The 24,513-nt window shown below is 39.3% G+C and overlaps 1 protein-coding gene across 9 annotated transcripts in view; it reads right to left on the bottom strand.

Moving 5' to 3' along the window:
- Window positions 1-24,513, bottom strand: part of LOC102233433 (neural cell adhesion molecule 1-like) — a 288,497-nt gene that overhangs the window by 41,021 nt on the left and 222,963 nt on the right. For 3 of the 9 annotated variants that reach the window (XM_023342794.1, XM_023342798.1, XM_023342802.1), the window contains exons 9-15: window positions 24,341-24,370; window positions 16,394-16,544; window positions 13,180-13,364; window positions 12,970-13,066; window positions 9,968-10,135; window positions 5,277-5,402; window positions 415-429 (exon numbers count right to left, since the gene is read on the bottom strand). In XM_023342794.1, coding sequence (XP_023198562.1) covers window positions 415-429; window positions 5,277-5,402; window positions 9,968-10,135; window positions 12,970-13,066; window positions 13,180-13,364; window positions 16,394-16,544; window positions 24,341-24,370 — 772 coding nt within the window. The remainder of the gene's footprint in view (window positions 1-414; window positions 430-5,276; window positions 5,403-9,967; window positions 10,136-12,969; window positions 13,067-13,179; window positions 13,365-16,393; window positions 16,545-24,340; window positions 24,371-24,513) is intronic. The other 6 variants (XM_023342795.1, XM_023342799.1, XM_023342800.1 and 3 more) reach the window with 3 other exon arrangements.

The following is a 24,513-nucleotide window of genomic DNA, read 5'->3' as shown; positions in this document are numbered from 1 at the left end:
ACAAACTTTCTGGTTACAAACTTTCTGGAATATTTTGACGGTTTCAGTCTGAATGATTTATTTCAGAGACCGAAAGTTTTTGCGCTATTGCAAAAAATGATCTGGATGGACATTGATTACTGCGTGACTCAGGCCTCCTCTAGGGTTCATGTCTTTTCTCCATGTCTGAAAGTGATTTGAGTCACTGCTGCATTTCACACAAAAGGCGAAACAGGAAAAATCACTACTGTCATCGCACCTATGTGAAAACATCTTCAATTGACTTTACATTAAGGAAATGGACATGTGATGAATGAATGGGAATCGGTAAAGACGTCATTTCGTCGTTAACATTGTTAACAATGAAGAATGTTCAATGGAAATGATGCAAACTGCAGATAATAAGCAGATAAGAAAGGGAGAAGAAGAACTTACTTGTGAGAGAATATTCTGAGAAGTCCAGTGGAATACAGAATAGATGGAGGGGAAAAACATGAGAAAACAATAACACAAAGAGAACAGAAACAATAAAATGAGAAATATGATCAATGAAAAAGGGCAGCTGTGTCCTGCTGCATCATTAACCCTGTGCCGTTCTCCTACACCGCTTCCCTGAGCATTATGCATTTGCTTTCTCTTCTTTTTCACTCTTTTAAAAGATGCTGTCATAACACACAACTAGGAAGTGAAATGTAATGACTTCCAGCCCTCCGTCTACTAATATTTTAATTCAAGAGTAACTTAAAAATCTCTTCTAGGATTTTAATACCAGAAATTACAATATAGGATAATCTCTAAGCATTGAGACCCTTAGAGATTTCTCACAGATTTGAGCTGTTTTGTCTCTATGCCATGTTTTAGATCATCAGTATCAATATTAAAGGTAATCTAACTACAGTGAACCCCCAGATGTTCGTGGTTCAGCATGAGCAAATTTTTCTGTTGAATGTAAACACAGATTATTGGAAAATTTGCCTATTCCCAGATTTCTTTGTGGAACATATTGGAATTGGCCTTGAAATTCTCCCGTATTTGTGCGGTCGTATCATTGAATCGTGACCTTTGACTTTCACTGAGGCCGTGAGACCTGCAGAGCTTTAGATGTGGTTCTGGGTTATTGTGACTTCCTGGTTGGTCGGAGAAGGTCTTTCTCTCCAATTGTGGAAGGTTTTAGAAACAGGTTTGGGACATTTTTCCAGGCTCAATCTGTTCTTCGCTTCGATCAGAACATGAACTGTTGCATATTGAGATCTTTTAGACTATTTCATGTTGTCAGACGGGATCTATTGAAGTCATTTCCTGATTCTTCAGGTCAAACAGTAATCAGGCTTGGACGATGCCAGTAGAAGTGTGCCAAAAAAAAAAAGAATTTGTATTTAAAAAGTCTGATGATGTTAATGTGGCAAAACAGCAACATTTGTAGAAATCTGCAAGGGACAAACACTTTTTCACAGCTCTGCAAATGCAATTTAAAGTCTCTATGAACTCGATTTTATGTCTACAGACTAGTGGAAAATTAGAAGAGTGAATTTGTTGCTCGAACACCAGATTAAACATCTTCATAACAATGCTGAATCAGGCACAATAAGGAAAATGCTGAAGGGGACTTCTCTACAGGAGCAGCGAGGTGATGAGGTGCAGATGGAAGCAGGAGACAAAGGATGTCAAACAGGAAAACAAACATCCATTCATGAAACCTGATGTGAAGATCTGAATGAGAAGAAGGTTAAAGATCCTCAGAATGGATAACATGATGGAGCTTTGTTGATCTTCTTAGAAACTAATGCTTAATTTCTAAGAAATTTTTCTGAGCTAGAGAACCATCACCTAGTTCTTTCACTCAGAAGGCTTTGGATCAGTTATAAATCGATGATTCAGTTCAATAAGAAAATAATGCGTACCTAAATACTTCAGACAAATAAAGAATACTTGGAAAATATCACCTCCAGCTCTGAGAGAAAATAAAGGCTTCGCCTGAATGTGAACTAACAAACAGCTGACTCCATTCACAGGTAAATAATGAGCCTAACACCTTTTTATCACTTTAGAAAAACTAAATCCTTCTGCAACTCCTCTGCTATGTATGTGATTTATTCATCTGTTCACCAAAAAACACTGCTGTTGTTTAGGGCACACACCGATCTGGCTGCCATGGATCAGATGGTCACAAACACTAGAATGAATCTCATAATTTGCTTCACTTTCTGAGTTCTGTGGGGCTTTGATATTGTTTGCTTGACGCTCTACTGGCTGATAGTTGCAGGGTGTGGTGGCGTGCTTGCAATGATTTCAGCTTATTCTAACATAACCTTCATATGGTACGAGTCTTGTCCCAGTCATTTTCACTTTCAGTGCAATTCCAATGTGTTCCTCAAATTTAGGTTACTAATTACCATCAACTTCTTCTTTTAACAGAATAAGAACTATTGTGTCCCCATCTCAACGTGTCAAAAAAAGAGAGATTTGTTTCCACCACCGCTATCTCGTTCCTACACGTCCTCAACTTGTGTCACCTAGATAAAGCTACAATATGATAACATAATATTTTGAAAATGACTAAAAAATAATTAAATCCTAAATTTACACACAGTCATCTGATCTACAGTAAATTGTGTCACCAAAACCTACAAACATGCAAATTTTTGTAGGTTCAGTTCTGCTGGTGTGCATTCGGCACGCTCTGCCAAACAAAAATCCAAACAATAAAAGCCTGTTTGATGCATGACATGCGCATTGCAACATGGTGCGCGAAGTTTCCTTCCTAAGTCCTCCAGTATCAACTTTAATGCAGCGAATGAAGTAAAAATATATGGAGATAAAAATTTTAAAAACCCATAACATAATCTCAACACTCTTCATGTGCTAAAGGCAGCTTTTTGGTGTTACCATGACAACATCTCCGTCAGTTTCATCTCTCTCCCTCCTGCCTCACTTTCTCTGCCGCTTTTATCAGATCTACAGGGACTCAAAAACAAGCAACTGGGCTCTAAGAAACAAGAGCCAGAGCAACGTGACCCTACCAACCACTGTTTGAGTGAGTCCGACCACAGCAATGAGCAGCGACTCTCGGATCGAACAGAAATTTACCTCCTCGCTTCTTTGCGCACGGATGGGGCATTTGGTGGCGAGAGAAACATTTAAATCAATAAAAGTCTCCTTACTTACTGGTGCTAAGTGTAAAGTTGAAGCAGGCCTGCACTAAACTAAAAGTGATGAAGCAGAAGAGCACATTTTAAACTGAAACACTGTACATTTTGTTGGCTTAAGTGTTGTTGTTTTTTTTAAGCTGTTCATGCTAAATATTGAAATGCCTGTAGAAAATGGAATAAATTACTCCTGTTCAGAATCCAATAGAATATACATCTGTTATTCACAAAAGGTTTTGAAAAAGGTACATGTTTACAATTTTTCAAAACTCTGTAAGACGTTGTACAATCTGCCCTAATCTATTCAATTTTCTCAGTCCATATTCTTTAAGTTAAACTTTCACATATGCTTTCTATTAGACATTGCTGTCATAAAGCAGCCAATTAGAACTATCTATTGTGGTCACTTTAAAAAAACAGCAACAATGTTCTACTTTAATAAAATCACCAGTTTATACAAGCAAACATGTTAGCTGAGGAAACCGGAACTCAAATAATTAAAAAAAAACATCTGTGCTGTTTTTTAGTCAGTATTGATCTCAACCTTTTGCCTGCTGTAACTTGGCAACCTCTGGTAAAAATGTGTAAAATACACTTTCAAAAGAAACTTAAGAAAAATCTTAAATTGAGTTTAAGTCCATTCCTTCACCATAGAAAATAAATCCTGCATTATTAATCTTTTTTTATTTTTGCAAAATCTGCAGTATTACAACCAATGGCACCCCAACAACCTCTATGAATTAAATGTAACAAATGTATTTTCTTTTTTAATTCATCACTTCCTGTTTTCATAGCAAATACATATGGAGAGACACATGGGGCCCACTTTTCATAGCTATTCTTCAAAATGAGGAAAGACCTAAACCTTCCCTCATTCACAATCAGAGCAATAACTAGCACGTTAAAAGACAACTGAAACTGACTGCTACGTTAAAAAACTTCCTCTTGTGACAATGCACTGAATGGGAGGATGCTGTTTTATTTAAAGGGTTTTACACATCTTTACCAGTGGTGGCAGTATATGTGAAAGATGCTGTACATGTATGATCTGAAAGAAAAAATGGGAATGGCAAAATCTAATTTTTAAAAACTTTGTATGTTGAAAACACAGCAGACGACCAGATTCTGCCCTGCTGGACTTTTGTCAGCACTAAGTTTCATTAAGTGGACCATTTGATGAATGCATTTACATATTTAAATAAGCTAGTTTAGGTTATTAGGACACCTCAGGACTAATGGTCTAAAATGTTATCCTCCTTATCGCCTCTATTGTATTGTCCATAATTTTCAATATGTCGATCATGTTACATTCAGCTCTTAAAATGTGTTGGCTCACTGTGAAATGAAGTCTGTCGGCTCACTCAATCCCGGGTTTCTCCCACTAAACCCTCAGGAATGAGAAAACATAGCCAGAAAACCATTAAGATGGATTATTTCTGAATCGTTTTATCTCGGCCGCTGTCAGATTTGTGCAGATGTGGAGTGCAGGAGGCGCTGGGCTTGTGATACATCCTGCTTCCAGAGAACCAACTGGATGCCCCTTCAGAAAAAAGTCTGGAGCTCACTGTGTGCTTAATAATCTTCCTCCAAATGACTTTGCTCCTTTTCATAAAACAAAAAAAAAAAAACGACAAAAAAAAAACAGTTCAAAGCCTCCTGAAGTACCTCTGCTCTTCATCATGCACTGCCATCACCACCACCACATCTAAACTCTCCTCAGGAGGACTTGACCTGTGGCTGCGATATTAAAAATTCATGCTGCCGGTGATCTATAAATACGGAGCTGCGTCTCCCTGCAGTGAAGTGTAAATCAGATTTATAAATACGTATGAAGTGTCTAGAAAGAAAAGTCTAAATCACCTCAGCTGTGGGCAAAGATGCAAAGGCATCTCGCACGGCACAAACATTCATGAGGACAGAAACACACACGTTATACATCCTGCAGAGGTAACTCTATGAGGCAGCTGAGTTAGGAAGCGGCCGGTGGCTTCGTGCTCCCGTCTGATGGGAGGAGGACTACGGCGGGGCTTGGCGTGAGAAAAGAGGACTGAAGCATCTGGGCTCTGCTGGACGCGGTGGGGTGAGCTGCATTAGGTTCAAAGCTGCAGGGTCAGGGCTTGTTTGGAGCAGGGAGGAGAGGCAGGCACTTACGGACTGGCTCCGTCTTGAAAGTGCTGGAACGGCTGCTCTCGCCTTCGCCTTTGCCGTTGATGGCGGACATCTTGACCTCGTAGGTCGTCTCCGGTTTCAGTCCGACGATGGTTATCCTGGTCATGTCTGTTGAAAAGATGCCGAGGTCATTACACCAGATGATACGTCTAAGGAGAAAAAGCTGATTGCTGTTTAGATGCTAATTGGATCAAAACATCGCAGTAGGAACAGAAGTCCGTCATATTTTTCTCTTTTATTCTTTATAAATAGCCAAGGCCACTCTTCACCATTTAAATCATGCTACTTTATCTTGTTTGTGTCGACCTGAGATATAAAGTTGTTGCTTATCTTCAGCCTGGTTATAGAGTCTACGGGCACAAACAGATATTATCTGGAAGATAATAGGTGTACAAATGTTTCCTTAGAAACCTTCATTTCCTGCAACAAAGCCAAAAGATGACTCATCGTTTCGTTTTCTGCTTAGCCTTTTCATCAAACTTCCTCCAGTACTGACTGGCTTTCTCCTCCGTGGTCTGCACTGACTCTCTTCAGAGTGCATCAGTGGATTTGCATTATCGGATCCCAAAACAGAAATGTATCAATGATGAAGTTATTTAGACATTTTCATCACTCAGAGTGGCTCGGAAATTCAAGTCTTTAGTGAAGGCAAAGTAATGGATAAACAGCCGCTCTGCATCCAACACAAAATAGCAAAAAATATAATTCTGAAACATGGGAAATGGATGTGTGTTTCTCACATTATTATTATTTTTAGAAAATACATAAAATAAAATGCGGAGTTTATTTCAGACCATCATCTTTTGCTGGTTAAAACCACCAGGTGTCTCTGCTAGCTTAAACACTTTCGTACATTGATATTTGCAAAATCACTTGAACTCAGTCAGATGGTAGCAAAACATCTGGACAACAGCAGCTGTCGTAACAAGCCACAGAATTTAGATCTGAACTTTAACTAGGCCATTCCGACACACGATTGTGCTTTGGTCTAAGCTATCCTATAATATCTCTGACTGCATGATTTCATGCTGGAAGCTGACCCTTGACCTTAGTCTCACCTCTTTTTAGCCTCTAACATGTTTTCTTCCAAGATCCTCCTGGATTTAGCTCCATCAGTCTTCACATCAACTCTGTGTAGCCCCCCCCCCCCACAGCATGATAATGCCACTGCCATGTATCAACCCAACGATGTTGCGTCCCAACTTTACATATCACTTACGTACCTGATGTGTCAAGGTTTATGTTCGTAAGATTACCAAAAGTGTAAACGTTAAACAGGCACGAATCATTTTTGCAACGTATGTTATTAATGGAACATTCCCCAACATTTAACTCAGAGAAAAGCTGCACAGAATTAACAACTTTTTCCCCAGGAGAGGAGTTCTCACTGCAGTGAAAGGGTAAAAAGTGAGAGCAGGAAGAAAGCAGGCCAAAAGGCTGAAAAAATAATTACTGGGGGAGCATTGTGGGCTCCCAATACAGATTTAATTGCAGGGAAATGAATTAAATTAAGGATCTATTAAAACCCAAGAGCCATCAGGTGTAGAACAAAGGGAAAGCAATCAATAGCGGCTGTGAGTGCAAGTTTCCTGAATCAGGTGAATTTATCTGATAACGTAAGGATTCTACACACCCAACATGCATGCGCTTCCTCTCGTGTCATAAAGAGCTACTTGGCTGATGCCCCACTGAGCAACACAAAGCAGAGTGATTTCAGAGCCGCGAGCTAATTTCAGTTGTGCAAAAAGAAGAAAAAAAAAAAACACCTGTGCAACATGTCTCCATTACTGCAACAGCATGTATGAGATTAACATCTCAATCAGAGGGAGTTTCAGAGAGAACTATTTACATACAACTAGAAAGCATTCCGCCAGATGGATTCAGAGCTTTTAGCGTTGGAATATAATTGATGTCAGAGTCGAAGCAGTTCGTGTTTTGATGAAATTTCTCGGCCGCCTGCAGTAATTTGGTTCCTGCTGCTTCTGGAAAAGGTTATCTCCACAGAACCTCACAGTTGCTACAAACTCAGCCCTCCTCAGCCCCTGCTGCCCTCTGTGCTGTGACAAAGAATCCTTATGCTGCGGGACGAAGACGCCTGTACATGTTACTGTTAATTAATCAGTCTAATTCTGAGGATATGAGAGAAGCACAATTTAAAATGAAAGATTCTGCTCTGGTGCCTGAAGAAACACAGCGATCTCTGGGATATTGTAGATTAAATTAATTTGAAAATATGTTATTTATCAAAAAGTGAAATCAAACATTATCATAACTCATAACGCCCAAGTATCGTCAAACAACTGTTGCCATTGGAAGGATCTCCAGTAGCCGTCAGTCTTGCACAAATGTAAGGAAGCCTCTGACTGAAGACTGTTGCGGTATGACAGTCAAGACTATCATGACATTCCAACTGGTCAATATGTGGCAGAGACTATATTCTTACAGTAACATGTTCTGGATGACATCATCAGTTGTTGGCTAGCACTGCTAATCCACCTCATTTGCTTTTGATGTTTCCTCTTTAGATCTCTGTCTGATGGCAGTTTGAACTTCCTCCTTGTCTCTCTGCTCTGCACCCATGAGGCCTTCTTTCCAACTCCTCTGGGATTTGGGGTCAAAGTTGAGGTACTATTTAAACTTGTAGAGATGCTAATTGCCAGCTTCTGGTTGCAAAAAAAACCCCAACAAAAACGCCAACATCTCATCTGAAGGTAAAAAAGTAAGAGCAAACATCTTTCCAGCTGGGAGGATGTTGCACATCCTAAATGTGCAACACCTCAACCAAAAAAAATGACAAACAAAAGTGTAGAAAAAGACGAACAGAATGGCTGCCGCCATGACTGGTGCAATTCTAGCTTCTGTCATCACACTACAGACTTTAGACAAATATTAAAGCGGAAGAGCAAAATGTAGTTTGTTCAAATCCCAGCTTTAAAGTTCAGCTACAAAGACAAATAGTTTCTCCAACATAGATAATCCAGCTGTACTGTAATGTGAAGGCAGCTCTGTGTAAAGGCTGTCTGTTCATTTAGAGCTTTCTTTAATTAGTATATGCTAACATGGTGGCTCCGTATGATTATACTGTGGTGGGCGAGCCAGTTACTTCTGACAGCTCTGACTTCAAACACGTGACGTCGGCTCCGGTTCACACACAAAAGCCTTTCTATTAAGACACTTCGCCACTTGATAATTCTTTATCAGCCACACTTTGCTTCTTTTCTTCCCTGGCATTTTGCTGCTCCAGCAGCTCCAAGTTTGCTCTGTCTGATTTCGGAACGCTAACAAGGCTCGGGAAAATGCCTTCTCCGCTTTGAAAGCGCTCCAATTTCTCGGAGGTGGAGAAGCCGCTGTAGCAAAGGCTGAGATATTTTGGTGGCATTTACTGTTCAGCCGTGTGTTGGGCTTCGCGAACATGTTTGCATGACGGGCGGCTCTCGGGCCCGGCGCTGACAGCTGAGCCTGTCAGCCGCTGACTGATACGTCCCATGTGGCAGGCGAGACGAAAAGCATCCAGATTTGTGTGCACTGCAAGCCGTCATTGGGACAGGGATATTATCTGGGGCCTGTCAGCATCTGAACCCGCTGTCATTTACACTGCACTGTTGCTCTACCTCTTGTCCTGACGTCAGCCACTGTCATGTCTGGATTACCTGCTGTTACCAGTCGGCCGCACGGAAACACTTCAACACTTAGAAAACTGAGACGCTTTTCCACTTGAAGCTAAAGTAATAATGATGTAATCATAATGGAGAAACAAAATAATAATTGGGTAATTTCATGTAAATGCCAGCTGGCAGAAAGATTTTAAGGGTTAAGTTGTCCATTAGTAAATATGGAAACAGCAACTGTTTTATTACATGGACAGATGTTTGTTTCAGGGACTACAGTCAAATTGCAGATCTTGATGCATAATGTCGGCATTTCACTGAATTGCAATTTTTGGTGTGGTTGTTCATGCTACTTATTATGCAAAAGAAGTAATCAAATGTCTGTGTGAGCGATTTATGAGACCAAAAGTAACCTGCAGAAAGAGAACATAGACACCCATGAGTAAATATGTAAACAGAAAATGTCTACATATTTACTACTGTTTGTTTGCTGACAATATCGTCACAAGATCATAACAATTCAAATTCAATTCAAGATACTTTATTGATTCCAAGGGCTAATTAAAAGTTAAATATAGCTGATTTAATGAAAAGGTTATTGTAGATGGAGGAAGCTGTAGAAAAAGAAAGCACAACTAACTGGTCTTTTGGTGAAAGATTTACTGAAACTAAGCAACAATTTTTGGGTGGTCTGATGAAACCAAAGGGAGCTTTATCTGAGATCTTAATTACAAGGTTCTGATGTCAGTTCCAACGTGTGATGAATCATAAAACAGGGTTGAACGTGAGTTAATTGATAACCCGGGGCATCTTGTAACAGCCGCTGCGCTTTGTTAGAATGCATTTTTTAAGCAACTTTCGGGGAGAAATGAAGGGAAGGCTCGACTCTCTGTTTACCTCAACACTGAATCTCATGGAGCAGAACTGCGTGTCTGCAGCAGTCTGCATGCTGCTCCCGTTTTATCAAGCACAGCGAGGAATCCAGAATGAATCCTCCTGTCTCTCTGTGTTTCATTTCCAGTTGGAGATGCATTCCGGGAAAAAAAAAGAAAAAAAAAAACTCACCGTCTTTAGCTTTGTACTCCTCACTTTTCCACTCCTTCCCAGGCAAACGCCATTCCACTCTGTACTTTAATATCGGCACTCCACCCAAGGAGAAGGGTTCCTCGAACTCCACCACCGCCGTGCTGGAGAACGGCTGCACTTCTTCAATTTTAGGCGACGACGGCACCTCTGTGGCAACAACAAAACAGACAGATAACCCTCTGATCGAAAAAGTTCATTATTGGATCAAATCCTTTTTGCCATTTTTGGGAGTTAAGTTTCAGGAAAGTGTAAATTAAATGTCAGTAATTGACTGTGTACAGGAGAGGGAATCAGTTTTTACACTTTAATTCAAAAAGATTTCCTAACATTTGAACCCTGAGGTTAGCAGCAGTCTGCAGAAATGATTCCTCTGTTTGGGTAAACATCAGAAATGAGGTCCTCCTTTAATAACAAGGCTGCATGTTTGTCTCATTAAACCTTCCCTGTGCTTGTTGCTGCAGCTGAACTGCATTTAATGCCACCAAGGAGCCACAAACACGCCGGCCACCAAATGACAGAGGGGCCGTTAGACATGACATAACGAGTTTCCAGCAACAGTTTAGATCCCGCCTGTGATGCACTTTGAGCCATGATTAAAGGACTCGGTGATTTGGTCTCATAAGCAGCGCTCTGCAGAGACTAACCTGCCTTGTGACAGAGCTAACTTTGTTTTTATTCTCTCCAGGGAAGATGCTCAGGTGGATGTTGGCTTCATTTAATAACCTTTGTTTAATCTTATCTTAATGTTATCATTATATAACCTAAAATGCTGTTTCAAAACTTTTAATTAGTAAACCATGACTACTTCTTTGCCTGGCGCACCGCTAAGTGGTTACACAGTTGGGAAAGATAAGAGAACATGCTTATCCAGATAAGGTGGATGTGTGTTGAAGCTAATAAAACAAGCCTGAATGATCTTTCCACCCCACACAGGGAGCAGGATGAAAACATCTTCACGCCTCACAGTTTGAGGACTGCAGAGGACTACAACCGATACATCTGATCTAAACGTCAAGCTGTTATCTCAGAGTTTTTCTGTCCTACCATCACAAACGTAAACAGATGGAGTTTGCTAGATGCTATTAGGACTTAAACTGGAATTGGAAGACTGACATTTTTCTGAAAACTAATGTGTGGAAAAGCATGATGGAGGAGTTGGTACGCTGTGGGCCAATTCCCTGCCAACGACCCTGGAAAGCTTGTTTACAGTTACTGGGACCATGAAGTAATTTTACACAAAAATCTGATGGCCTCTGCCAGAAAAACGGTATTTGGATCATCACTGGATGCTTCAGCAGATAAATAACCTAAGAGAAAAGTTATTAAAGCAGAACAACCTTCTTCCATGGAAATCTCAGTTCACAGATATAAATTATTTAGAAAGTCTGAGGAAAAGAAATCAGAGTGGATGCAGGATGATGGAAGAGGAATGAACAAAGATCCTTAGCTGGAGGTTTCCTCCTGTTCGCATGCTTGATGCGAGGGATTGCTGTAAAGTCAATGACAAAACACAAGTGATTGTCTACATCCAGGAGGACTCGGTACAGGCTTTTTAAACAAATTTGAGTAATAAACTGAACTTAATTAACTAATTGGACTTAAATTTCTATTTCTTTTTTTGTCACAAAGTGCCTTGAGATAACATGCGTTGTGAATTGGTGTTATACAAATAAGCTGAACTGAGTTAAGTTGTATGCTCCAACCTTGTGAAATGTCAGAGGAGAGAACTACCTGCTCAAATTGCAACCAGCCGGGGCACCAAACATTGTGGGACTTGTCATTTTGAAAGTTTTCTGCACAGCATTAAGCGGCTCCAAAAAGATAAATAAATAAATAAAAAGCAGGAGGCACTGTCTGTTTCCTAACGTAGTACATGTCTCTTCTAAAGCAGAACATGCATTTGTTTGTATCTGTTTAATAATATATTTTTTAAAAAGTCTACTAACTGATGAACACAGTTTAATGTGAAACACTCTGTACCTACTGATGCTTTTTCTTTATAGCTTAATATTTATACAGCTGCTACAATATGTTCCCTTTGAATAATTGTCATATTCAATGCGAAAATTGCTGTAATCTCTAGGGGGCACTAGAGAGGCTTTAGGGTTTAAATCTTGTTTGAACACAGTCTACATTAGCCTCTTTAGCAGCTATAAATGGTGCAGAGAAAGAATTTTAAATGAATTATGTAAACAGTCTAGAGCTGCTGCTGATGTTTGCATTCTGAGGGGTTCCAACGTGTAACCTCAAGCACATTAAATGTTTTAATTATCCAACACTTTTTTCTTTTTTTTTTTCAGTGTGCATGTTCTTGAGACATACAGAAAGCAGGGAGGGCCAGCCACTGGAGGAAGCCACTTCAGTCATACTGATGAAGTTTTACAGCGAAGCAAGGAAATTACCTCAAAGAGCCCACAGGATATTACACAATGGCACCGAGGGTGTCACCACAATTAATTCGGCCACACACCATTTAGAGATCCTGAGCGACCTATCGTTTGCAAGGGCTCCAAAGCAATTTGCATGCAGAATGAAGCTAGGACTGACCAAATTCACAGCAGAGGAGAAGAAAAGACTTTAGAGGGAGAGCCTGCTGTGATTTCAGTGTTTTTCTCACTGTCTGCTATTCAGACGGAGCTGCAGAGCATCTCAAGAGCATCGCAACTTTACTTTCTGTTCACACCTTTCTTAAACAAACATAATGTCTCCTTTTAGTTATAAGGAGACAAAGCAGATTTTTTTTTTCTACAGCCGTCCTCTCAATCGTGAAAATGGATGATAAACGTAACTCATTCTTTATTATTATTCTGTGCATTCACTGGCTGATGCCTAACTTGTCGGGCTTGTTGAGGATGCTCCTTGTAGCAGATTCTAACATTCTTCCTTGCTGAATGCTGCAGTGTTTGCTTTTATCGCACTGATTCATTGTTCATATAAATTAACATGTTAAGAAGCCCTATTTGTGTTTTCAGTGAACCAACCCGCTTGGATTAGAAGGAACTCCTTGGATTCAGAGCCTATCACATTTGTAGCTGTGCAGTTGTAGCTCCCAAAGTCATTTTGGGACTCAGGTGTGATCTAAGAGACAGAAAAAAAAAAGCTGAAAACTTTTTTAGCAGTTTTTTTCCCCATTACTTCATGCTTATGTACATCAGGTTAGCCAAGAAACACAAAGATGTTTGGTGCATCACCTCCAGAAGGCTGATGGTCGGAGTATTGAAGATCTTTATGTTGGTTGAGTTAGCACTCGGTAGCTCGATGCCGTCTCTGAACCAAACCACTGAGGCTCTGGGATTGGCTGCCACCTCACAAGAAATATTGGCTGGGTTTCCTTCCCATGTGTATGCTGCCACCAAGCCCATGATCTTTGGAGAATCTAAAGGAATAGAAAGAAAAGACAGAACACATGAGACATCTGAAAAAAAAAAAAAATTCCAAACAGATTAATTCCTAAACGATTCATTCCTAAACAGGAGATGATCGACTTGTATGCACCGTCATTTGGGTTGTTATTGATTTACAAATTTGTAAAATCTCTAACTGTTTAACCCACGGAGCTTCTGTTATGTTGCTTATTAATTTCCATTATTAAAGCAATACCCAGACAGCAGTTGCCAATTGAAAACCAATGACCACTCTTGGCACTTATTATGTTAAAAGAAGTCTGCCACAGGTTAAGAATCAATACTGTGCACAATCCCAGGGATTTTCAAGCAATTACTCAATGTGATTTAACGTTTAAGTCCCAATTCTTCAAACCAACAAACCGGATGCTTGACATTGGCGTTTCAACATGTAAAGTCAGACGTCCTTGAGTAACCCTGAGTACAAAACCCAAACAAGGCTCCAGTGAGCATATTACATACACAATGGATTAAAGGTAAAGTCAATGCAGGGCCAATGTTTGAGCATTTCAAGTCTCTGTGGTGTTTTTATTTCTAAAAAGTCCACTGAGTTCTATGGATTTTTGTGAGTCATAGTTAGCAGGGTTCAAAGTGGCCTCATAAAGCATAGAGGAGAAATGGAAATATCTTCAGTTTCACAATCCCAGAAGTTCCTTCATCATTCAGCATCGTATTTATTACATTTGAGTATTTTTGCTGCATCCCTTGTAATGCTTGATCTAAAAAAAATGGAAATTTGGCAAAGAGTAGTTTGTAAAAATTAAAATTGGTACCACAAAACCAATTTGGAAGACAGTAATGCTAAACAAACCTGAGAAAATGAGGCTTGGAAAGAAACATTTTTACTAGCTTGCTACTGTATCAGTCTCTCAGCAGCATACCTCGATAAACCCAGCCCAGTAAAATGGATCGTGCTGTGTGGCAGATAGATGGCCCAGCACTTGAATTGCATCTTCATTGTGCGGAGTGGAGACAGAGGACACGGAGTGAGAGCTGTACTCAAAACAAAGCACCTTTCTTATCGATAATTGCCTGGCAACACTGATTCAGCTGCCTGATTGTTTTGGTGATTACACTGGCTAACTGCAAGTCCTCACACAGCTCCATCAATGGTGCATTGTGATCGCATCTCTGGACTTTAAAGCACAATAGGCTCAGGGATTATTAGTCCAATTAGACAGTGATTGTGTTTTTCACTCCTTTTAGGAATAGATTTCAATATCAGATTAAACTTTCTTGGCCAATCATATTAAGCCAGCAGGATTTTTAACAATCCAGCACATCCTGGTAATTGATTCATTATCTTCCAGTTGTTTGAGGTCTAGTTACATGAGTAACAGGCAGTCTAGGATGGAAGCTAAGATACCTCTTTCCCATCTTCACTTTCCAGCTCATTCCAAAGGGCTCCTAAAGCACAAGGGACATAGAGTCCTTCCAGGACACAGAGTCCTTCTGAGTCCGCCCTGGGGTCTCCTTCCAGCATTACGTGCTCACAAAATGTCCAGGAGGCATTCTTATGAGACTACCTAGACTACCTCAGTGACTCGACTGTAAGCTCCTCACGCTTAAAGACCGTTGAGATCCCACCTTTATCACAAAGGAGAGGAAGTTCATTTCAGCTTCTTGTATCCTGAATCTTTTCCATCCAATCATGCACGTAGGTGAGCGACCGAGCGTAAACAGTCAAAGGGCTTTGCTTCTTTCTTCACCATGACAGCTTGGCACAATGGTCTCTTTACTGCTGATATGGCCTCAGTCAGTTTACCCATCTCCCTCTCCATCTTTCTATCAACTCTGAACAAGACACCCAAATACTTGAAGTCTTCTGGTGAAGGCAGGAGGAGGTGACTCTCATACTGCCCTTTTGCACTTGTGAAGTAGATGTGAACAGTTTTGGGGCATGCTGAGAGTCAGGGGTTGAAGATGCCAACTGTACCACACAAAGCAAAGATGTGACCCGAAGTTCCCAAACCAGACCCTTCTTATCCTTATCCATAGCCTTAGCCTATTACATTTGTAGGCTACGTATGACATTTGAACTTGTTTCCTGTGCTAGAAACTTAGTTCGACTAAGTGCCAAAGAGAGGGACACACCCAAAAAGTTTTTAAAAGCATCCCTGCAGCCAAGATTCTCCAGAAAATTCCTCATAGAACAGGATCCTAATCCTTTCTCTGATCCACAAAACACCTGTGAACATGAGAACCAAACTACCATGGCCCCTTCAGTAGGTTCACCCCAGTAAAGATCTGGTTCGTTGTTGTTCTTCTTACAGGATGAAAGCTACTGTACCCTGGCGTCTCTGAATTTAAAGTTTGATGGTCAAACCCCCCAGAGTATCTCTGGAGGTCTGAGAAGAGATCCCTCCGTAGCTGGATAACTGTCAGCCTTCATCATCTCTGGATGAATCTTCTGGCAATCCTGCCCTGTAAAATCATCCCTGACCAAAATTCTCTCTGTTTAGTGCTCAATCCAAGTCATCCACAACTCTCACAGTGACATTTTACATGCATCAAAAGAAAAAGGACTCGTTCTATAAAAAACAGCGGTTAAATCCTAAAAACGGCACTGGATCTCTAAAGAGAGGTTGGAAAGTGGGTCTTTGTTTCTATTGGTAACAAATCACAGTGGTACCACTGACCCAGCCCGCTGCTGAACCATTTATCTTGATGAAATGAGGTGAGCAGAAACTGGAATGTTCCCATTTCATTTGTTTGGTCTGGGAAAGAATTTTATTCCCTGTTTACGTCCTTATTTGCATCTAAAGTTGTGATTTTATTTCAGGTCTACAAAATAAACTAACACTTAAAGGTGTTAAGATACCAAATGCAAAGATTTTTATTTCCAGGTATGTTTCGTTTATGTTGACTTGATTTAAAAAAAAAAATGCATACTGGACCATCACATGACACAATTCAATAAATGAATTATTTGTATTTATAAATGACTCAGGTGTTTCTTTATGAACTGGAGTGAAGAGAGAGAAAAAGATGCATGGCTCACAGCGCACTTCCAGGAACAGTTGCTGGTTGTCTTCGCCGATGGAGTTGCTGGCAGTGCAGAGGTAACGGCCAGCATCGGTGAACTGGACGTTCTTCAGGGTGAGGGAGGACACCCGCGCATGGCTTCGTACTACAACGTTCCTGTCAAGGCTCTATAGAAAAACACATAGAGAATTATACACACATAAAAACAGGTGACTTCAATAGAAACCAGCTACAATCGAGAGATGAGGGCAACAAGTAAGGTGATGCATTGGTTGACTGGTTGACGAACAAAGGTTGTGCAAACACATCATGACCTGTTGAGTTAATGTCGACTGACCTGATGGTGGATTGAAGTTACTGATGTTAGATGCATTAATTACAACACCACCACAATCATAAATATTATGTTTTCCTCTTCACTTTAACTTTTAGCACATTATTGACCCGGCCTTTACTAAGCTTTAGATATGGGTGTGCAAAAGCTCGCACCACAGCTTTCACCATGGCACACGCTTAACAACGGGCAAATGGAAGTTGAAACGTCTGTGAATAACTAAGCACAGTGGATCCCCGCCTATTCGTAGTTAAGTATTCAGAGATTTTTCTGTGCAAAGTGGCCAATCCAGGAGTGCCATTCATTTTCCTTGGTGCTGATTGGTTGTACCCCACAAGACGGGAAAGAGAGTGAAACAATGGACGCTACTGTCGCTTCTGCAGTATTACAAAGACAGTTTCCACTGTGTATATCAATGCATGTTAAGGTACATTTGTTGTTTGAACCATTGAAATAGGCAGTTGTAAACATTTTTAGAGAGAAGTCAGAAGTATATGAGGATTTCAGCCATTCATGCTGCTTGAGGTCCCTAAACCCCACAAATACGAGGAGTACACTAAAGACCCTAAATATACACCTGCACAAAATGTACAAAAATCTGGAGTTTTTACTGGGTTGTCTTTTTACCAAAAATTTACATTTTAGACCGAAATGGATTTAACCTTCTCATGCATGAATTATGATCCTTTGTGTCAGAATTTTTTTTTTCCATTTTTTAAAATTCTTTTCTTATGGCATAAAAAAGGTAGGATTTTTTTTTTGTAAAAATAATTTTTTTATTTTTTTTTTATTTTTATGTGATCAATTGTAATTTTGTCCAAATACAAAGTTGTTATTTGAAAAATACATCAGTAGTATTGTTCCTTGGGGGTTATCTGGTGTCACAATATTTTTTTTACTTGCAAGAGTCGTCTACAGTAGAAGGAGGGACCGGGTCGGTTCTCATGCTTTTTTGTCTGTCAACCATATTGTATTTAACAAAAATAATTTCTTGCATTTGCAGCTGATGGCCAGTAGTTGATGGTATATTTTATGATGCATTAGTGTCCACTTCAGTGGTCTGTGTGCATTTATAACATAAAAATCCACAGGAAGCACAAGAAAATGGCTTTTAGAAAGCTGTCCACTGTAGTGACCACTATGCATGAAAGGGTTAAAAATTGCTGTTAAGCGGGTTCAAATCCTCACAATAGAACTTAAGTGTAAAAAATAATAGTACATTTAATATTCATATTCTTCCAAACCAGAAAAGGAATTAGACCAGAGATGCTTACTTACTTCAACTTATCTACCAACCCAGAACAGAGATTAGAACAAACTTAGAATCCAGAAAAGCTACCTTAGCAATACATTTTAGACTCTTATTCTTCCAAACCAGAAAAGGAATTAGACCAGAGGATACTATAGCAACCCTGGATAGCAGTATCTAGTTTATATACAGTACAGACCAAAAGTTTGGACACAACTGTGTGTCCAAACTTTTGGTCTGTACTGTACCTTAATCTACATTATTAGATTCTTTTTCTTCTTTTGCTCTTTCCTTTGGTTTGTTAATTTTGTTTGTATTTCCTTTTAATTCCTGTAAAGCACTTTGTATTGCCTTGTTGCTGAAAATGTGCTATATAAATAAAATAACCTTTACCTTTAAATAAAGAAGCACCGAGTAGCCATTCTTTGGTCAAATCCCTTACAGTATGGATCTATCTGTGCTCATAAGGAGCTCTAAGTAAATTACGCCTCAGTTAAACTGGAAGTCAGTAAGTTTTAAAAAGCCCCAAGCAGTAAACTCTTGAAGTTGATTAGCGTCCCTACTTATTTAGAGGCCTTTCTGCAGGTTTACAAGCTGCATACTTACAGCCGGAGCAGCATAAGCAGTGAGGAAAATTAGCTTGTTAAATCCCACTTTCATTTTCATTAGAGGATCCTGTTTATTGCCCTGGCTGCTATTCCGCGTTGCTGAGGACTCAGAGCTCCTGCACAGGTGTGCATCTGACAACCGAGTTTACTGAAAGTACTCCACTCGTTTTTATAATAGAGCAATGCACCTGGCCTGATCCTTGATCTTTGCTGTACATCACGGTGCTTAGTGATGCAGCCTGTTTTCCCTCTCTCTCCATCCCATCTGCAGTCTATATAAACACAGAGATTCATTGTTACAGACTTTCTGAAAGCCGCGAAATTCCGCAGCAAAACTTACAGCAGTCAGTAGCAATGAAACATACAACAGAGCAATATAAATTGAATAATAATGGTACGGCTGCACAAAAACTCCAGCAGTTATAAATACAGTAACGACTTTTCTTCCCACACATCAGCAGGAGACATACATCTTCCTTCCAGCTTCCACAATGTTCCATTAATAATTCAAGCACACTCTGAGCTTTATTCGTTACTGTTTATATTTATTTATCCATATTTTTCAGTATTGGAATTATAGCATGACTGTTTTTTTTTTTTTTTTGCAGGAAAATGTGATGCACATGTGGCATAAATATTTTCTTGTTTAATAAAAGATCTAAAGGAGTGTCCTGAAACATTTTAAAAAGGGCAGCATTAATCTTGTCTCCCTGGCACCAGGCGGGCTGTTTAAATGCAAACACAGAAAGGTTAATGGAGAATAATACTTTAATGAGACTGCAGAAACAGAAGTGAATGGGCAGACCTTTTAAAAATAATTAATTTATCGGCTCCAACAAAAAAGAGATGTAAATCTATCAGCTTTGATTCCACATTAAACTGATTTCAGTAACGGTACGGACTGCCATGTTTTTTCATGGGATTTTGTTTCAGATGTGACCAGTATATTATTTCAAATGGCACTGAAGAGAAAAAACCATTGTGCTTGCAAAACACCTGCAGAAATAAATTTCAGCAATTCCTTTCAGCACAATAGAACAGAAAATACAGAGTTTGTTGCTAAAATGAATCTATTGCTGCATTAAATCATGTTTATGGTTTTATGGTGTCAGTGACACTTTTAAAGCCATAACATCATCATGCAGGCTTTACCAAACTTAGGATTATTATTTTTTGGTCATTTTTGAGGTTAACAAACATGTAAGCACTTTTAAATATTATTTACTCAAACAAAAAAAAAAAAAATCTTCTCACTTTATTCTATAAAACATTTCACAAAAAAACTCAAAACGTAAATGAAACTGCTCTGCTGAAAATGTAACTTGTCGAATAGCAGGGTTAAAAACATTGAAAACACATTTCATCCCTGCTTACAGTCCGAGCTTTGGGTCAAATGAGCTGGAGATGTATTCATTTATTTAACTCAGCTGTTTGGGGTCATGGATGTTTGGATGTAATTTAAGAACAATAAATGAAACAAACTTTTTTTTTTTTCAAAAACAGCAAGAACCTCGCTAATGGGATTTTTTTATTCATTCAAATGTTTTCCTCTGAGAGAAATTAGCATTTTAAAGGCTTAGGTTGGCAAACTAAATTAAAATATCCTAGAAACAGGCTTCTGATTCTTCATGTCTGAAGAGTACCGTTAGAACCGTCCGCTATATGAAGAAATCATTTCTTCCAGAACTTTACCAGATTCTGAAAAACACCCATCTTGGCACTAAACAAGTGCTTCTCTGTTCTACTTGCTGATTTCTGGACCCTAGAGATCCACAGGATTCAAAGGCAAATATTAAGAATTCAGTAACCAACTATCAAGTTATAGCAAGGCTTTACATTTGCCAAACTACATAAACATATTAAAATTATCCTTTCAAAACCATGAATATCTCTATAGTTTTGAGATTTTTTCAAGTTAATTTGTGGATATATGGTGTTCCTACAATTCATATAAGGTTTGCCCATGTTTATATTTGGGGGGGAATTCAAAGTGGCTTTTAGTTTTGTTGTGTTCCACTAAATGAAGTCATCTTATGTAGACTGAAGCTTAATCTATGCTCAATCTACTGTATCTATGCTTAATTTATGCTAATACTTCCTTGTAAATCTTTAAAGGATTTTTTTTTTATCCAGTAGATGTAGATGGAGAACAAAAGGCTCTTTCTCGTGAGAAAGAGCTGAAGTCTTTCTGACGAAATACAACAGGAAATGTTGTCTCTCTTGACTTGTTGCTGTGCACTTCTGGTCAGCTGCCTAAAAGAGTAGTCCAACACTCAGCAACATCACTGTCCACAATGACTCTTTAAAGACATGTGGATGTCATGATTGGGATATTAGAGTACTTTTTAATCTAATTAAATCTCTAAATCCTTCAGTTTTGATGAAGGACACCCATGGATTTTGTGCTATCGTTTCATGAAGTTCATATTACAGCCGTGTTTGGTCCATCCAAATCCATGTTGAATACATTTCATGGTTGTTTGACCTTTTCTAATGTTGATGAACATTCCATTCAGCACCTTCAAGCCAGTGTCTTCTAACAAGCAGATTATTATTGATCAAACCAAGCTCCTGTTAAAAGGTCAAGTTTTTTTGCTTCTTAAAGTGAACTTATAAATACAATGAAAACAGAGAGGGATAGCACATCAGTCATAATCATACTTTAACCCAGTCATCTGCCATTCTCTCAGCCAGAGAAAAAGTTCTACCAGTCAGCTGTAGACATTCTTGCATAACATTTTTTCTCTATTTTACTTTTAGATCCTTTAAAACAATTTAAAGGATTAATATGATTTAACCAAACTGCGTAATTAGGATCTAATATGACTGTACAGGGAACCTGCAGATCTTTTTATACCCATTCAATAACAGTTTCTCAAGCAGCGTATTTCATTGGGATTTTAAAAAGCAGTGGAGAATTGTTAAGTAAAATAAACTTGTTGCATCGTTTATATTTTTTTTCAAACTTTATGACTGGACTGTATTGGTCAGAGCTGACCTGAATTTGGTTGGCACATTTGACACAAGTTGTGGCAATGCGAGTAGAGAGAGAGTGTTACAGGCAGATGGTGAAGTCAGCCATATTGGTGAGGGTCATTGGACACAGAGGACGGCCCATATACTCATATGACAACATTACCAGAAATTAAGGGTCCAGCTGATCGTACAATGCAACCACCTGGGTTCATGCAACCGCAAAAAGTGAAGTCATTAATCTCCATTAAGGGCTGTAAATACCATTCATTGCCTGTTTAGACTCTTTTACTCTAAACATGTTTGTTTCTTATTTGTTACTTTTCAAACACATTGTTTTCTACATGTAAGTACAAAAATATCTGATTGTACTGTAACAATCTAGTTGCAAAAACACAGAATTCTGATGTACTACTATGCCAACCTTTAAAATGGCTGCCGTGAATGACTGTCGGATGCTCCAGAAACTGCCTGTAACACTATATGCACTCAGCGTGCCACCAATTGAATCTACTGAGACCGGCTCAGCTCCTGGGAAACCAATTCTTCAATACACTCATCACTGGCCTCAGGTGTTCACCAAATTCATTCAGATTCTTACCAAATAGTATGATTGTCTCTGGGTGTTTAACGGTTTTTCTCAGAGAATTTATACAAAATACTTCACCCATCTGATGGAGAGATCGCTTACCTTATTTATAGAAATACAGAACATGTTGCATTATTATCTGATCATTAAGATGCTTTGTGCTTCCAAAGATGTTAGCGATATAATAAATACACAAAACTAGATGGGAAGAAAATGACATGTAGACCAGAGAGTACCAAACTATCTAGAAAATAAAAGTTATAAAGAAAATAAAAGTCATGGAAAACACTTTTACAAGAAAAAAATACTGTTAGCTGGGGGGGAAAAAAACATATTTCTGCATAAACTCCATATGCTGCTCATGTTCTAGAGTGACCACAGGGTTGTGGCTTAGAGGGGGGAAAAAAACGCCGCTAAAAATTAAATCACACTGCATGTAATGCACATTTGGCCCACAGATCCATAAATCTGCTCCGGTGAAATAATCACCATGGTGACTCGGTCATGGTCAGACTCTGGGATTCCTTCGTGTCAAACAGAAACATAATTGTCTATCATTTAAGTATCCTGGTGGTTATCTACAGCCCTGCAGGTTCATAAATGAATTAAAACAGGTCAGAAGCTAATTGTATGTTTTTCTGTAAAGAGATGTTAGGATTCTGCATGTGGTGACAGTACAGGAAGAGTTATGTCTTAGTAACACAGATGCACCTACCAGGCGGTAAATATCATTAGAAAACCGTTTTGTTTTTTTGCAGTAATTCAGTTTAAAAAACTGGAATTTATTCAACATAGATTCATTCTACACAAAGCAGTATAATTAATCACTATATTGCTGGTAACACCAGCAAACTGGTCTGACTTTAAAATCTATGCAGTATTGTCCAAATACTGTTCAAACATGAGACATGAGAATCAACCATGCAGACGATCCGAAGGTCCAGTGAGGCTTCCTGAACGCCTCAGCAGAACCACAGGCTGAAACTCCTCCAGGCCACGCCGCACTGATGCATTCACTGATAAGGAAGGAGCCCAAACCGAACACTGAGTTAGCTTTTTTTTTTTTTAATTGGGCTGATGTAATACTGTAACTTTGTGAGAAAGTTGATATTGGGTTTTCATTTGCTGGATGACAGAATCATCAAAATTAAGAGTAGTAAAGTACGGTAGTATCTCACTTTTCAGATAAACACAAGTTCCACTTCTTGAACTGAATTACTGAGATAAATTCACTATTCAATGATATGCTAGTTGAACTGAGGTACACATGTATTTTTAGTCGGATGAGTGATGTTGTTAGTGTCTGTCTCTTATTTAGAACTTTTCCTTTGGTTTGTGGAGAGGATGCACGTCTTTCTACCAAAGCCTCAGAGTTTTCCACTGTCTGTCCAAATGAGCCTTACTATCCAGCTTCAATCTTGATTTAATACACTTTTAATGCTTTCAGTCAGAAAAAAACAAGCACAAATTTTGTTACTACCAAAATTCAACTAATTATTCTAACATATGCGTCTGAAAAACGGGAGAAGGAAGAACTAAAAATACATAAACACCTCTCGGGAAAGGTGAGGCATTTTTGTCATCTGGACAAACTGTCTCACAGTCAGGCTCCAAATGACTGAAAGAGTCACCCAAGTGTGTAGTTAAAGCCAAACATGCCGGGCCCTGGCCCCTAACAGGAGGCGCAGCGTTTTCTACCACTGTGTTAGGATTTATGTGTGTTCAACTCACGGCTTGCTCACAGCAGAGCAGACCGTGGTTTATTCAGCAGCATGCCACCGGCTCCCTGGTCTGTCTACAACAAAAAGCAGGAGTCTTTATTTTCATTTCCCAAAAATGATTTTAAAGGCAGAGAACTGAGCAGACCCTGAAGCAGGAAATAACGGCGCGGACAGGAGAAAATAGCTCAGATTGCTTTCAGATCGCGCCTCCATCGCGAGATCAAATCTGCCGACAACAACAACAAGCGGCGACAACTAAATAGGGTAAGTCTAAATGTGTACTGGAACTAATTGGATTAAATGAACTGCACTACGTGCCTAATGACCTACACATTAAGTGTACAGCTAAAATCTAAAGCATATTAAACGCAGGCTAAATTACAACATCTCTGCTCTGCAATGGAAATGGTAACAAGGGGGTGGGGGGATCTAAGGTGTAAGTTCAGGGTATTATTAGTTGACTTTGGGCTATGAAGTTTTTGGCAATACCTCATATTTGTCTGGTCGCGTCCAAGATGCCTGGGAAGAACAAAGACAGAGGAAGCAAAGGCAGAAACAGTGGAGTGAATGAGCTTCCAGACAGGATCCACACAGACAGCAGGATGGATTTCACTCATTCTGAATACTTCAGAACGAAATATTCTGAAATATTCCGCACCAAA

This window comes from Xiphophorus maculatus, chromosome 11 (genome assembly GCF_002775205.1).
Source record: "Xiphophorus maculatus strain JP 163 A chromosome 11, X_maculatus-5.0-male, whole genome shotgun sequence".
Taxonomy (NCBI): Eukaryota; Metazoa; Chordata; class Actinopteri; order Cyprinodontiformes; family Poeciliidae; genus Xiphophorus; species Xiphophorus maculatus.
Note: the sequence above shows the minus strand (reverse complement) of the source record. Positions and strands in the feature narration are given on the sequence as shown.